The 15,914-nt window shown below is 43.0% G+C and overlaps 1 protein-coding gene and 1 long non-coding RNA gene across 2 annotated transcripts in view; one reads left to right on the forward strand and one right to left on the reverse strand.

The window, feature by feature from the left end:
- The window catches only part of wdfy3 (WD repeat and FYVE domain containing 3), a 238,341-nt gene that overhangs the window by 88,311 nt on the left and 134,116 nt on the right, over positions 1 to 15,914 (reverse strand). The window contains exons 26-34 of the mRNA XM_052479726.1: positions 15,416 to 15,527; positions 13,760 to 13,950; positions 13,344 to 13,496; positions 13,023 to 13,096; positions 10,822 to 10,983; positions 7,771 to 7,865; positions 6,163 to 6,283; positions 5,017 to 5,154; positions 1,105 to 1,184 (exon numbers count right to left, since the gene is read on the reverse strand). Of these exons, the coding sequence (XP_052335686.1) occupies positions 1,105 to 1,184; positions 5,017 to 5,154; positions 6,163 to 6,283; positions 7,771 to 7,865; positions 10,822 to 10,983; positions 13,023 to 13,096; positions 13,344 to 13,496; positions 13,760 to 13,950; positions 15,416 to 15,527 (1,126 nt within the window). The remainder of the gene's footprint in view (positions 1 to 1,104; positions 1,185 to 5,016; positions 5,155 to 6,162; positions 6,284 to 7,770; positions 7,866 to 10,821; positions 10,984 to 13,022; positions 13,097 to 13,343; positions 13,497 to 13,759; positions 13,951 to 15,415; positions 15,528 to 15,914) is intronic.
- Positions 9,554 to 10,747, forward strand: LOC127911842 (uncharacterized). The gene is made up of 4 exons (XR_008079616.1): positions 9,554 to 9,583; positions 9,718 to 9,781; positions 10,614 to 10,657; positions 10,690 to 10,747. It is a non-coding gene; the product is annotated as an uncharacterized LOC127911842 (long non-coding RNA).

Genomic DNA, 15,914 nt, shown 5'->3' on the forward strand with positions numbered 1-15,914 from the left:
TGGCACATTCTATATCCTGCACAGTAAACAGTTCTATTCTATTATGGTATTCTATATCCTGCACAGTAAACAGTTCTATTCTATTCTATATCTATATAATATTATGGTACATTCTATATCTATATAATATTATGGTACATTCTATATCATATAATATTATGGTGCATTCTATATCTATATTTTGGTACATTCTATATAATATTATGGTACATTCTATATCTATATTATGGTACATTCTATATAACATTATGGTACATTATATATCTATATAATATTATGGTACATTCTACATCTATATTATGGTACATTCTATACCTATATAATATTATGGTACATTCTATATCTATATAATATTAGGGTACATTCTATATCTATATAATATTATGGTACATTCTATCTTTATATATAATATTATGGTACATACTATATCTATATAATATTATGGTACATTCTATATCTATATAATATTATGGTACATACTATATCTATATAATATTATGGTACATTCTATATCTATATAATATTATGGTACATTCTATATCTATATAATATTATGGTACATTCTATATCTATATAATATTATGGTACATTCTATCTTTATATATAATATTATGGTACATACTATATCTATATAATATTATGGTACATTATATATCTATATAATATTATGGTACATTCTATATCTATATAATATTATGGTACATTCTATATCTATATAATATTATGGTACATACTATATCATATAATATTATGGTACATTCTATATCTATATAATATTATGGTACATTCTATATCTATATTATGGTACATTCTATATCTATATTAGGGTACATTCTATATCTATATAATATTATGGTACATTCTATATCTATATTATGGTACATTCTATATCCTGCACAGTAAACAGTTATATTATGTTGGGTTTTTAAAACTTGTATCCATACATTGACTCACCTACACAAAATCCAACACACACACACACACACACACACACACACACACACACACACACACACACACACACACACACACACACACACACACACACACACACACACACACACACACACACACACACACACACACACACGTCACTCTACTCACCCATCACGGTGCCGATCTTGTTGGTGAGGACAGAGTCAGTGTGGTCCAGCCATTCGCCTCCGGTCAGTCCCTCTTTGAACCTGGGCATGTCAAATAAATGGAAAATCATGATGTGGATGATCAGGGGAATTCCTGACAATGTGAAATGTAATGTTTTTGACAGATCGTTGTTAATATTAAATCTAAATACAGTACGAGTCAAAAGTTTGGACACACCTACTCATTCAAGGGTTTTTCTTTATTTTTTTAAACTATTTCCTACATTGTAGAATAATAGTGAAGACATTATCACTAAGCCAAGGACTCTGGGACTAAACACCTCCCTCTGCAACTGGATCTTGGACTTCCTGACGGGCCGCCCCCAGGTGGTAAGTGTAGGTAACAACACATTCGCCACGCTGATCCTCAACACAGGGGCTCCTCAGGGGTGCGTGCTCAGTCCCCTCCTGTACTCCCTGTTCACTCATGACCACACGGCCAGGCACGAGCTTCAAGTTCCTTGGTGTTCACATCACCAACAAATTATCATGGTCCAAACACACCACGGCAGTCATGAAGAGGGCACGACAACACCTATTCAGGAGACTGAAAAGATTTGGCATAGGTCCACAGATCCTCAAAAGGTTCTACAGCTGCACCATCGAGAGCATCTTGACGGGTTGCATCACTGCCTGGTATGGCAACTGCTCGGCCTCCGAACGCAAGGAACTACAGAGGGTAGTGCGAATGGCCCAGTACATCACTGGGGCCAAGCTTCCTGCCATCCAGGACCTCTATACCAGGCAGTGTCAGAAGAAGGCCCAAAAAATTGCCAAGGACTCCAGCCACCCTAGTCATAGAGTGTTCTCTCTGCTACCGCACGGCAAGCGGTACCGGGGCACCAAGTCTAGGTCCAAGAGGCTTCTAAACAGCTTCTACCCCCAAGATATAAGACTCCTGAACATCTAATCAAATGGCTTCCCAGACTATTTGCACTGTACCCACCCCACCCCCCATTTTTACACTGCTACTACTCTCTGTTTATTGTCTATGCATAGTCACTTTACCTCTACCTACATGTACATATTACCTCAATTACCTCGACTAACCGGTGCCCCGGCACATTGACTCTGTACTGGTACCCTCTGTATATAGCCTCCACATTGACTCTGTACCGTAACACCCTGTATATAGCCTCCTCATTGACTCTGTACCGGTATCCCCTGTATATAGCCTCCATATTGACTCTGTACCGTCACCCCCTGTATATAGCCTCCTCAGATTGACTCTGTACTGGTAGTCACTGTATATAGCCTCCACATTGACTCTGTACCGGTACCCCCTGTATATAGCCTCCACATTGACTCTGTACCGGTACCCCCTGTATATAGTCTCCACATTGACTCTGTAACACCCTGTATATAGCCTCCACATTGATTCTGTACCGTAACACCCTGTATATAGCCTCCACATTGACTCTGTACCGGTACCCCCTGTATATAGCCTCCACACAGACTCTGTACCTGTACCCCCTGTATATAGCCTCCACATTGACTCTGTACCAGTACCCCCTGTATATAGCCTCCACACTGACTCTGTACCCTAACACCCTGTATATAGCCTCCACATTGACTCTGTACCGTAACACCCTGTATATAGCCTCCACATTGACTCTGTACCGTAACACCCTGTATATAGCCTCCACATTGACTCTGTACCGTAATACCCTGTATATAGCCTCCACACATTGACTCTGTACCGGTACACCCTGTATATAGCCTCCACATTGACTCTGTACCGGTACACCCTGTATATAGCCTCCACATTGACTCTGTACCGTAACACCCTGTATATAGCCTCCTCACATTGACTCTGTACCGTAACACCCTGTATATAGCCTCCACATTGACTCTGTACCGTAACACCCTGTATATAGCCTCCTCCCATTGACTCTGTACCGGTACCCCCTGTATATAGCCTCCACATTGACTCTGTACCGTAACACCCTGTATATAGCCTCCTCACACTGATTCTGTACCGTAACACCCTGTATATAGCCTCCTCACACTGATTCTGTACCGTAACACCCTGTATATAGCCTCCTCACACTGATTCTGTACCGTAACACCCTGAATATAGCCTCCTCACATTGACTCTGTACCGTAACACCCTGTATATAGCCTCCTCACATTGATTCTATACCGTAACACCCTGTATATAGCCTCCTCACATTGACTCTGTACCGTAACACCCTGTATATAGCCTCCTCACACTGATTCTGTACCGTAACACCCTGTATATAGCCTCCTCACATTGACTCTGTACCGTAACACCCTGTATATAGCCTCCTCACATTGACTCTGTACCGTAACACCCTGTATATAGCCGCCCTGCTGTTATTTTATTGTTGCTTCTGAATGATTTGATATATTTATATATAATTTTGGTGTATTCTTAAATCTGCATGGTTGGTTAAGTGCTTGTAAGTAAGCATTTCACTGTAAGGTCGCCTGGTATACGCCATCCTATCCCTTGGTCGGACTATCCTACCTGTTGTATTCGGTGCATGTGACAAACAAAATTAGATTTCTTTGATTTTATTTGAAAATATGAAATAACACATATGGAATCATGTCGTAATCAAAATATATTTCAGATTCTTCAAAGTAGCCACCCTTTGCCTTGATGACAATGTTGCACACTCTTGGCATTCTCTCAACCAGCTTCACCTGGACTGCTTTTCCAACAGTCTTGAAGGAGTTCCCACATACGTTGCACACTCTTGGCATTTGTGTTGGGACATTTTCCTGTTGAGAAACAAAGGATATTCCCACTAAAGGATGGCGTATCGCTGCAGAATGCATGCTGGTTAAGTGTGCCTTGAAATCTAAATACGTCTCTGAGAGGGCCACCAGCAAAGCACCCCCACACCTCCTCCTCCATGCTTCACTGTGGGAACCACAGATGCGGAGATCATCCCGTTCACCTACTCTGCGTCTCACAAAGACCAAAAATTGGAACCAAAAATCTCACATTTGGACTCATCAGACCAAAGGGCAGATTTCCACCGGTCTAATGTCCATTGCTCGTGTGTCTTGGCCCAAGCAAGTCTCTTATTATTATTGGTGTCCTTTAGTTGTGGTTTCAATTCGACCATGAATGCCTTATTCACTCAGTCTCCTCTGAACAGTTGATGTTGAGATGTGTCTGTTACTTGAACTGTGTGAAGCATTTATTTGTGCTGCAATTTCTGTGGCTGGTAATTAATGAACTCCAATGAACTTATCCTCTGCAGCAGAGGTAACTCTGGGTCTTCCTTTCCTGTGGCGGTCCTCATGAGAGCCAGTTTCATCATTGCGCTTGATGGTTTTTGTGACTGCACTTTCAAACTTTTAAAAGTTCTTGACATTTTCTGTATTGACTGACCTTCATGTCTTAAAGTAATGATGGAGTGTCGTTTCTCTTTGCTTATTTGAGCTGTTCTTGCCATAATATAGACTTGGTCTTTTACCAAATAGGGCTATCTTCTATATACCACCCCTACCTTGTCACAACACAATTGATTGGCTCAAGCACATTAAGAAGGAAAGAAATTCCACAAATTAACTTTTAACAAGTCACACCTGTTAATTGAAATGCATTCCAGGTGACTACCTCATGAAGCTGGTTGAGAGAATGCCAAGAGTGTGCAAAGCTGTCATCAAGGCAAATGGTGGCTAATTTGAAGAATCTAAAAATCTATTTTCATTTGGTTAACACTTTTTTTGGTTACTACATGACTCCATATGTGTTATTTCGATAGTTTTGATGTCTTCACTATTATTCTACAATGTATAAACTAGTAAAAATAAAGAAAACCCCTTTGAATTAGTTGATGTGTCCAACTTTTGACTGGTAGTGTATATAAGTATTTTTTATTAAAGGATCAAAGACCTGGTCAGTATGGGCTGGTTACTGAGGAGAACCACCAGGATCCACAGAGCTGCTGTCACACTGCTGGAGTGGAGGTGCTCCTCCGTGAACATCAACAACCAGTCGAAGCCCAGGGTACGCACCAACTCCTCACATGCCCTGTAGGGGGAGACAGAGAGCAGTCAGGCTACACACAACACAGTCAAAGCCCAGGGTACGCACCAACTCCTCACATGCCCTGTAGGGGGAGACAGAGAGCAGTCAGGCTACACATTTACATTTACATTTAAGTCATTTAGCAGACGCTCTTATCCAGAGCGACTTACAAATTACACACAACACAGTCAAAGCCCAGGGTACGCACCAACTCCTCACATGCCCTGTAGGGGGAGACAGAGAGCAGTCAGGCTACACACAACACAGTCAAAGCCCAGGGTACGCACCAACTCCTCACATGCCCTGTAGGGGGAGACAGAGAGCAGTCAGGCTACACACAACACAGTCGAAGCCCAGGGTACGCACCAACTCCTCACATGCCCTGTAGGGGGAGACAGACAGCAGTCAGGCTACACACAACACAGTCAAAGGCTATACAGTATGAAGAGGGGCAGAAACTGCTTCTCCAATAGAAATCCCAGTTGAAGGTGATGTCATGGCGACGTTTGCGTAGCTAAATTAATGAGTAGAAACACGTAAATCGGGTCTAACAGTCATCTCGCGCCGAACTACGTACGTAAAAAAATCAAAAAGGCAGTCCTTTCGATATCAATTTTAATTTTTTTTATAAAAAAAAAAAATGAAAACGTGTCAGTTTATCACTTTCACAAGGTTGGCGTAATAACATGTTAGAACTAGTGAAGACGTCGTCTCCAGTCTAGGTGACGTCTTTCCATTTGGAGAATATTAACTATGGGAGAATTCTTCACTTGTCAAACCCTGGTGTGGTCTGTTTTTGTCTGTTTCGCAAGTGTTCCCGGAAGTCTCGGGATGCCTCTGTCTCTGGGTTTAAAAACTCTGTGACGCTCTGTTACACACACACACACACACACACACACACACACACACACACACACACACACACACACACACACACACACACACACACACACACACACACACACACACACACACACACACACACACACACACACACACACACTGACGTACTGTGCGTTGACGGTGCATTTCTCCTTGGTGGTGAAGAGCAGTTTGAGAAGGATGTCTAGCAATCTGTTCCTCAACAGGATCAGGTTGGCCGACAGAAGACCCCCAAGGTCTTCATCATTACCTGGAACACAATAGACAATATTACCACTACTATTACTAAAATATTATTACTGTACTGAATACTGAGAGGAGACCCCCAATGTCTTCATCACTAAACAATAGACAATATTAATTGATTACTAAAAAACTGTACTGAATGCTGAGAGAGATCCCAATGTCAAATTACCTGGAAAACAACAGCATAGTTTTGGCATTGTACAAAAATCGGTATGTAAACTGAGAAATCTCTATGCTAATTGATGGGAAAACGTATCTATGCTCAGTTAAAAAGGAAAAGAACAATAGTTTTGGCTATGCTAGTTAGTGACAATAATCTCTATGCTAGTTAGTGACAATAATCTCTATGCTAGTTAGTGACAATAATCTCTATGCTAGATAGTGGCAATAATCTCAATGTAAATCAGTGACAATAATCGCCAGGTAAATTAGTCATGTCTATGCTAGTTGGTGACAATATCTATGCTAGTTGGTGACAATCTCTATGCTAGTTGGTGACAATAAACTATATGTAAATGAGTTACAAGCATCTCTATATTAGTTAGCGACAATAATATATATGCTAGTTAGTGACAATAAACTATATGTAAATTAGTGACAATAATATATATGCTAGTTAGTGACAACAATATCTATGCTAGTTAGTGACAACAATATCTATGCTAGTTAGTGACAACAATATCTATGCTAGTTAGTGACAATCTCTATGTAAATTAGTGACAACCATCTCTATGCTAGTTAGTGACAATCTCTATACTAGTTAGTGACAATAATCTCTACGGAAATTAGTGACAACCATCTCTATGCTAGTTAGTGACAATAATCTCTGTAAATTAGAGACAATACTCTCTATACTAGTTAGTGACAATCTCTGCAAATTAGTGACTATAATCTCTACAGTAGTTAAAGACAATAATCTCTATACTAAATTAGTGACAATGTCTATACTAAATTAGTGACAATTTCTATACTAGTTAGTGACAATTTCTGAAAATTAGTGACTATAATCTCTATAGTAGTTAAAGACAATAATCTCTATGCAAATTAGTGACAGTAATCTCTATACTAGTTACTGACAATCTCTATATTGAATTAGTGGCAATCTCTATGTAAATTAGTGACAGTAATCTCTATACTAGTTACTGACAATCTCTATATTGAATTATTGACAATCTCTCTGTAAATTAGTGACAATCTCTATGTGAAATAGTGACAATAATCTCTATACTAGTTAGTGACGATAATCTCTATACTAGTTAGTGACAATAATCTCTATGCTAGTTAGTGACAATAATCTCTATGCTAGTTAGTGACAATAATCTCTATACTAGTTAGTGACAATAATCTCTATACTAGTTAGCGACAATAATCTCTATACTAGTTAGCGACAATAATCTCTATGGTAGTTAGCGGCAATAATCTCTATGGTAGTTAGTGACAATAATATACATGGTAGTTAGTGACAAAAATCTCTAAACTAGTGTGTGTTACCTCCATCTATCTTCTCCTCGTTGTTGACCTCCATCACTACAAACTTCTCACACACAGCAAAGGTTGGCAGGGTGGATGAGATGAACTGGCCAAACCTATCAAACATACCATAAAACAGACAGACACATGAGCTACATGTTGCTCACATACAGTATGTTCTCGTGAAGGGATTTGTAGGCGGTTGCAAGGACTGGGGAGACCAGCAGCCCACCAGTAGCAAGTTTAATTCACACATTCATTGTCTGGCACGGGACTTGAACCAGCAACCTTCTGACTACTGGTCCACCTCTCTGACGTCTTACCGTAGCAGGTCATATGGGTTGGGTGTTATTACTGTAGCAGGTCATATGGGTTGGGGAAAGTGTAGTGTGTTATTACCGTAGCAGGTCATATGGGTTGAGTGTTATTACCGTAGCAGGTCATATGGGTTGGGGAAAGTGTAGAGTGTTATTACCGTAGCAGGTCATATGGGTTGAGTGTTATTACCGTAGCAGGTCATATGGGTTGGGGAAAGTGTAGAGTGTTATTACCGTAGCAGGTCATATGGGTTGGGTGTTATTACCGTAGCAGGTCGTATGGGTTGGGGAAAGTGTAGAGTGTTATTACCGTAGCAGGTCCTATGGGTTGAGTGTTATTACCATAGCAGGTCATATGGGTTGGGTGTTATTACCGTAGCAGGTCATATGGGTTGGGTGTTATTACCGTAGCAGGTCATATGGGTTGGGTGTTATTACCGTAGCAGGTCATATGGGTTGGGTGTTATTACCGTAGCAGGTCATATGGGTTGGGGAAAGTGTAGAGTGTTATTACCGTAGCAGGTCATATGGGTTGAGTGTTATTAGCGTAGCAGGTCATATGGGTTGAGTGTTATTACCGTAGCAGGTCGTATGGGTTGGGGAAAGTGTAGAGTGTTATTACCATAGCAGGTCATATGGGTTGAGTGTTATTACCGTAGCAGGTCATATGGGTTGAGTGTTATTACCGTAGCAGGTCGTATGGGTTGGGGAAAGTGTAGAGTGTTATTACCATAGCAGGTCATATGGGTTGAGTGTTATTACCGTAGCAGGTCATATGGGTTGAGTGTTATTACCGTAGCAGGTCATATGGGTTGAGTGTTGTGTTATTACCGTAGCAGGTCATATGGGTTGAGTGTTATTACCGTAGCAGGTCATATGGGTTGAGTGTTATTACCGTAGCAGGTCATATGGGTTGGGGAAAGTGTAGAGTGTGTTATTAACGGTTGAGTGTTAATAGCAGGTCATATGGGTTGGGTGTTATTACCGTAGCAGGTCATATGGGTTGGGGAAAGTGTAGTGTGTTATTACCGTAGCAGGTCATATGGGTTGGGGAAAGTGTAGAGTGTGTTATTACCGTAGCAGGTCATATGGGTTGGGTGTTATTACCGTAGCAGGTCATATGGGTTGAGTGTTATTACCGTAGCAGGTCATATGGGTTGGGGAAAGTGTAGTGTGTTATTACCGTAGCAGGTCATATGGGTTGAGTGTTATTACCGTAGCAGGTCATATGGGTTGGGGAAAGTGTAGAGTGTTATTACCGTAGCAGGTCATATGGGTTGGGGAAAGTGTAGAGTGTTATTACCGTAGCAGGTCATATGGGTTGAGTGTTATTACCGTAGCAGGTCATATGGGTTGGGGAAAGTGTAGAGTGTTATTACCGTAGCAGGTCATATGGGTTGGGTGTTAAGTAGTAGGGTTGAGTGTTATTACCGTAGCAGGTCATATGGGTTGAAAGTGTTATTACCGTAGCAGGTCATATGGGTTGGGGAAAGTGTAGAGTGTTATTACCGTAGCAGGTCATATGGGTTGGGTGTTATTACATATGTTGAGCAGGTCATATGGGTTGAGTGTTAAGTGCAGGTCATATGGGTTGAGTGTTATTACCATAGCAGGTCATATGGGTGGGTGTGGTGTGTTATTACCGTAGCAGGTCATATGGGTTGGGTGTTATTACCGTAGCAGGTCATATGGGTTGGGTGTTATTACCGTAGCAGGTCATATGGGTTGGGGAAAGTGTAGAGTGTTATTACCGTAGCAGGTCATATGGGTTGAGTGTTATTAGCGTAGCAGGTCACATGGGTTGAGTGTTATTACCGTAGCAGGTCATATGGGTTGGGGAAAGTGTAGTGTGTTATTACCGTAGCAGGTCGTATGGGTTGGGGAAAGTGTAGAGTGTTATTACCATAGCAGGTCATATGGGTTGAGTGTTATTACCGTAGCAGGTCATATGAGTTGAGTGTTATTACCGTAGCAGGTCATATGGGTTGAGTGTTATTACCGTAGCAGGTCATATGGGTTGAGTGTTATTACCGTAGCAGGTCATATGGGTTGGGGAAAGTGTAGAGTGTTATTACCGTAGCAGGTCGTATGGGTTGGGGAAAGTGTAGAGTGTTATTACCGTAGCAGGTCATATGGGTTGGGTGTTATTACTGTAGCAGGTCATATGGGTTGGGTGTTATTACCGTAGCAGGTCATATGGGTTGGGGAAAGTGTAGAGTGTTATTACCGTAGCAGGTCATATGGGTTGGGTGTTATTACCGTAGCAGGTCATATGGGTTGGGGAAAGTGTAGAGTGTTATTACTGTAGCAGGTCATATGGGTTGAGTGTTATTACTGTAGCAGGTCATATGGGTTGGGTGTTATTACCGTAGCAGGTCATATGGGTTGGGTGTTATTACCGTAGCAGGTCATATGGGTTGGGGAAAGTGTAGTGTGTTATTACTGTAGCAGGTCATATGGGTTGAGTGTTATTACTGTAGCAGGTCATATGGGTTGAGTGTTATTACCGTAGCAGGTCATATGGGTTGAGTGTTATTACCGTAGCAGGTCATATGGGTTGGGGAAAGTGTAGAGTGTTATTACTGTAGCAGGTCATATGGGTTGAGTGTTATTACCGTAGCAGGTCATATGGGTTGAGTGTTATTACCGTAGCAGGTCATATGGGTTGGGTGTTATTACCGTAGCAGGTCATATGGGTTGGGGAAAGTGTAGAGTGTTATTACCGTAGCAGGTCATATGGGTTGGGTGTTATTACCGTAGCAGGTCGTATGGGTTGGGGAACCCTTGCAGTAGCAGACTCAAAACGTTGCTGATAGCAGAGATGGTGGGCTGAGACAGAGACGTGTCTCTCAGGGTTAACAGCAGCTTGGGAATCAGCTGGAACTCTCGCAACAACTTAGCGTTCTTCGCTGCCTCACTGTGATGGGGGAGAAGACGACAGACAGTTGGTTGATATATAACACAGGAAACATGGTCTTCCTGTGTCTTTGTTTCTCATAAACCCCAGGTGATTAAGATCATAGTATCACTATTAACTGAAATATAACATTTACATAAGTATTCAGACCCTTTACTCAGTGCTTTGTTGAAGCACCTTCGGCAGCGATATCAGCCTCGAGGTTTCTTGGGTATGATGCTACAAGCTTGGCACACCTGTATTTGGGGAGTTCCTCCCATTCTTCTCTGCAGATCCTCTCAAGCTCTAGCAGGTTGGATGGGGAGCGTCACAGCACAGCTATTTTTAAGTCTCTCCAGAGATATAAAAGGAAAACCTTTCATGGTTGCAGTTCCTAGGGCTTCCACTAGATGTCAACAGTCTTTAGAAAGAGTTTCAGGCTAGTTAAAAAAAAAAAAATGTATTAGCCAGAATTTGTAGTTTTAGTAAGTGGCTCCCATTTTGGGCTGTAGTGTTTGTTGTGCGTTCCGGTGAGGGTGCGTCGTAATTTATCTCCGGTATTCTCCGTCTTAAATTTGATCGTTTATTTAAATATCTGAGGATTGATTAGGAATGTTGTTTGATGTGTTTGGAAGAAGTTTATTGGTAACTTACGGGATTCATTTGTATGCATTTTGAACGAGGGAAACCGGTGGATTACTGAGTCAAGGCAGCCAATGAAACTGACTTTTTTGGGATATAAGTAAGGACTTTTATCAAAGAAAAGGAACATTTTTTTATGTAGCTGGGACGCTTGTGATTTCAACCAGATGAAGATCTACAAAAGGTAAGTGATTTATTTTAGCGCTATTTCTGACTTTCGTGACGTCCTCTGCTCGGTTGGAAGATGAATGTAATGCTTTTGTGTGCAGGGCGCTGTCCTCAGATAATCGCATGGTGTGCTTTCGCCATAAAGCCTTTTTTGAAATCTGACAAAGCGGCTGGATTAACAAGAAGTTCAACTTTAAATTATGTATTTTGATGAATGTTTAATATTACGATTTTCGTCATTTGAATTCCGCGCTCTGCAATTTCACCGGATGTTGGCCAGGTGGGACGCTAGCGTCCCAATGATCCATAAAAAGTTAAGGACATCAAAGTCAAGGGCTTTGTGACCTCACTCCTAGTGGAGTGGCCGTCACAAAGCCCTGACCTCACTCCTAGTGGAGTGGCCATCACCTGACCTCAATCCTATAGAACATTTGTGGGCAGAACTGAAAAATTGTTTGCGAGCAAGGAGGCCTACAAACCTGACTCAGTTACACCAGCTCTGTCAGGAGGAATGGGCCAAAATTCACCCAATTTATTGTGGGAAGCTTGTGGAAGGCTACCCAAAATGTTTGACCCAAGTTAAACAATTTAAAAGGCAATGCTACCAAATACTAATTGAGTGCATGTAAACTTTTGACCCAATGAGAATGTGATGAAAAAAACAAAATCATTCTCTCTACTATTATGCTGACATTTCACATTCTTAAAATAAAGTGGTGATCCTATCTGACCTAAGACAGGGAATTTTTACTCGGATTAAATGTCAGGAATTGTGAAAAAACTGAGTTTAAATGTATTTGACTAAGGTGTATGTAAACTTCCGACTTCAACTGTACACAGGTGTGTGCCTTTCTAAATCATGTCCAGTCAATTGAACATACCCAAGGTGGACTCCAAGTTGTAGAAACATCTCAAGGATGATGAATGGAAACAGGATGCACCTGAGCTCAATTTCGAATCTCATAGTAAAGGATGTGAATACTTACGTAAATAAAGTATCTGTTTTATATTTTTAATACATTTGAAAACATTTCTAAAAAACTGGTTTTCGCTTCATCATTATGGGGTATTGCGTGCAGATTGATGAGGGAATAAAAAAAATAAAAAATCAATTTTAGAAAAAGGCTAATAATAAATGCTAAAATAATTTTATCAATTAAAAAAAAAGGCTGTAACGTAACAAAATGTGGAAAAAGGGGTCTGAATACTTTCTGAATTCACGGTAATAGCAGGAGTTAACCATTCCTCACCTGGACTCAGTGAGGAGCTCTATAAAGTGTTCAAACAGGGACAGGTGCAGTTCGTAGGGTGCATGGAGCCACACCTGAGGAGACAGAAAGAACATTTGAAAACCTCTACAAACATAGCACACCAGAAAACCAACGACATTATTTTCTCTGCAGGGACCACGTTTGGCTCGATTTGGATCAGTTGCCCTGAAGCCCATTGTGTTTGGCTTGCACCAAGGACCACCAACCACCATTTTGGCTCAAACTGGATCAGTTTCCCAGAGGCCATTTTGGCTCAAAACTGGAGCCAGTTCCCCTGAGGCCCATTGGTTTAGTGCTAACCTCGAAGTCACAGAGCAGGTCCTGGAAGGCGGTGGTGTTGGGGATGATGGAGGTCTCGTGGCCGCTATCTACTGTTCCCACCAGGGAGAAGGTCAGGTGCAGGATGTGGCTGTTCAGCAGGTGACGCTTTTTCTTCAACAACATGGCCAGCAGCTAGAGACCAAATAACAGACACATACTACAGTTAGACTGAGTTATATTATTGTTGTAATAGAACTACAGCAGACAGGATGTGACTGTTCAGAAGGCGACGCTTCTTCTTCAACAGTATGGCCAACAGGTACAGCAGAGAAACAACAGTTTTATCTCTGCAACAATGTTCACACAAACATTGTGTGGTGTGTCCACAAATGTATTGTAAATTAAAAAGTGAGTGTGAACTAGGCCATATTGCATTGTGGGTAGTGTAGTTGTACCTGGTAGCCTTTGATGCGCTCCATCTCCTTGCTGGCCAGCGGGTTGCTCTTGACGACGCACACCATCGCCTTGACGGCCGCGTAGAGACCCTCAACGTCCTGCGCCATGGCAACCAGGCCCAAAATGGCCGCCGCCCCGCCCACGTACTGCAGGTTGGTCGCCACAGGCTTGGGGACGAACGCACGCACACCTGGAAGAGAGCGGAGAGGAGGAGTTAGTCTACAGGTAAGGTGTGTGTGTAGTTGGTGGCCACAGACTTGGGGACAAACGCACACCAAGAGTGGGGCAAAAAAGGTATTTTCTATTTATTTATTACAAATAAATTAAAAATGGGGTCGTTTTTACCCATTTTTCTCCCTAATTGCTAGTTTACAACCTTGTCTCATCGCTGCAACTCCTCAATGTTGTCAAGAGAGACGCAGGTCGAGACATACGTGCTCCGAAACATGACCTACCAAGCCACATACTTCTTAAAACACTGCCCGCTTAACCCGGAAGTCAGCTGCCCCAACGTGTCAGAGGAAACACTGTTCAACTGATGACTGAAGTCAGCTTTCATGCGCCCGGCAAGCCACAAGGAGTCGCTAGAGCGTGATGAGCCAAGTAAAAACCCCTGGCCAACCCTCCCTTAAACCGGACGGCGCTCGGTCCAATTGTGGGCTGCCCGATGGGGCTCCTGGTCACGTGGATTGAACCCCAGGATATAGTGTGACCTCAACACTACGATGCAGTGCCTTACACCGCTGAGCCACTCGGGGCAAAAGTTATTTTAAAGGCACAATCTGTTGTTACAAGATTATATGCTTATATGGCCAATTCAACCCTGATTGGTAGATACATTCTCCAGGTATCCTAACCCCTTACCCAGGTATCCTAACCCAGGTATCCTAACCTCTTACCCAGGTATCCTAACCCAGGTATCCTAACCCCTTACCCAGGTATCCTAACCCCTTACCCAGGTATCCTAACCCCTTACCCAGGTATCATTACCCAGGTATCCTAACCCCTTACCCAGGTATCCTTACCCAGGTATCCTAACCCCTTACCCAGGTATCCTAACCCCTTACCCAGGTATCCTAACCCAGGTATCCTAACCCCTTACCCAGGTATCCTAACCCCTTACCCAGGTATCCTAACCCCTTACCCAGGTATCCTTACCCAGGTATCCTAACCCCTTACCCAGTTATCCTAACCCCTTACCCAGGTATCCTAACCCAGGTATCCTAACCCCTTACCCAGTTATCCTAACCCCTTACCCAGTTATCCTAACCCCTTACCCAGGTATCCTAACCCAGGTATCCTAAACCCTTACCCAGGTATCCTAACCCCTTACCCAGGTATCCTAACCCCTTACCCAGGTATCCTAACCCAGGTATCCTAACCCCTTACCCAGTTATCCTAACCCCTTACCCAGGTATCCTTACCCAGTTATCCTAACCCCTTACCCAGGTATCCTAACCCAGGTATCCTAACCCCTTACCCAGGTATCCTTACCCAGTTATCCTAACCCCTTACCCAGGTATCCTAACCCCTTACCCAGGTATCCTAACCCCTTACCCAGGTATCCTAACCCCTTACCCAGGTATCCTAACCCAAGTATCCTAACCCCTTACCCAGGTATCCTAACCCCTTACCCAGTTATCCTAACCCCTTACCCAGGTATCCAATGACAGCTGCTCCTATGGTGCGTGCTGGACCGTTGAGGTGACCGGCCGCGTTGTGGATCAGCTTGACCGGAGTGGCATTCTCATGAGACGACACAGCCAACTGAGGAGAGGGGAGAGAAGGGGAGGAGGAGGAGAGGGGAACCCCTTAGAGGGAGGAGGAGGAGAGGGGAGAGGAGGAGCTGGAGAGGGGGAGAGGGGAGAGAAGGGGGAGAGGGGTGGAGAGGCGAGAAGGGGGAGAGGGGTGGAGAGGCGAGGAGGAGAAGAGGGGAGGAGGAGGAGGAGGAGAGGGGAGATTCTGGAGGAGAGGGGGAGACAGCCAGACTGGAGGAGGGGAGAGGGGAGGAGAGGCGAGGAGGAGAGGAGGAGAGGCGAGGAGGAGAGGGGGAGAGGAGGAGGAGAGGCGAGGTGGAGAAGAGGGGAGGAGGAGAGGGGGAGAGGGGAGTGTTACAGGTGAGGTGGAGATAACATTGTGTTATAGGTGGAGATA

Source organism: Oncorhynchus keta, chromosome 25 (genome assembly GCF_023373465.1).
Source record: "Oncorhynchus keta strain PuntledgeMale-10-30-2019 chromosome 25, Oket_V2, whole genome shotgun sequence".
In the NCBI taxonomy this organism is placed as follows: domain Eukaryota; kingdom Metazoa; phylum Chordata; class Actinopteri; order Salmoniformes; family Salmonidae; genus Oncorhynchus; species Oncorhynchus keta.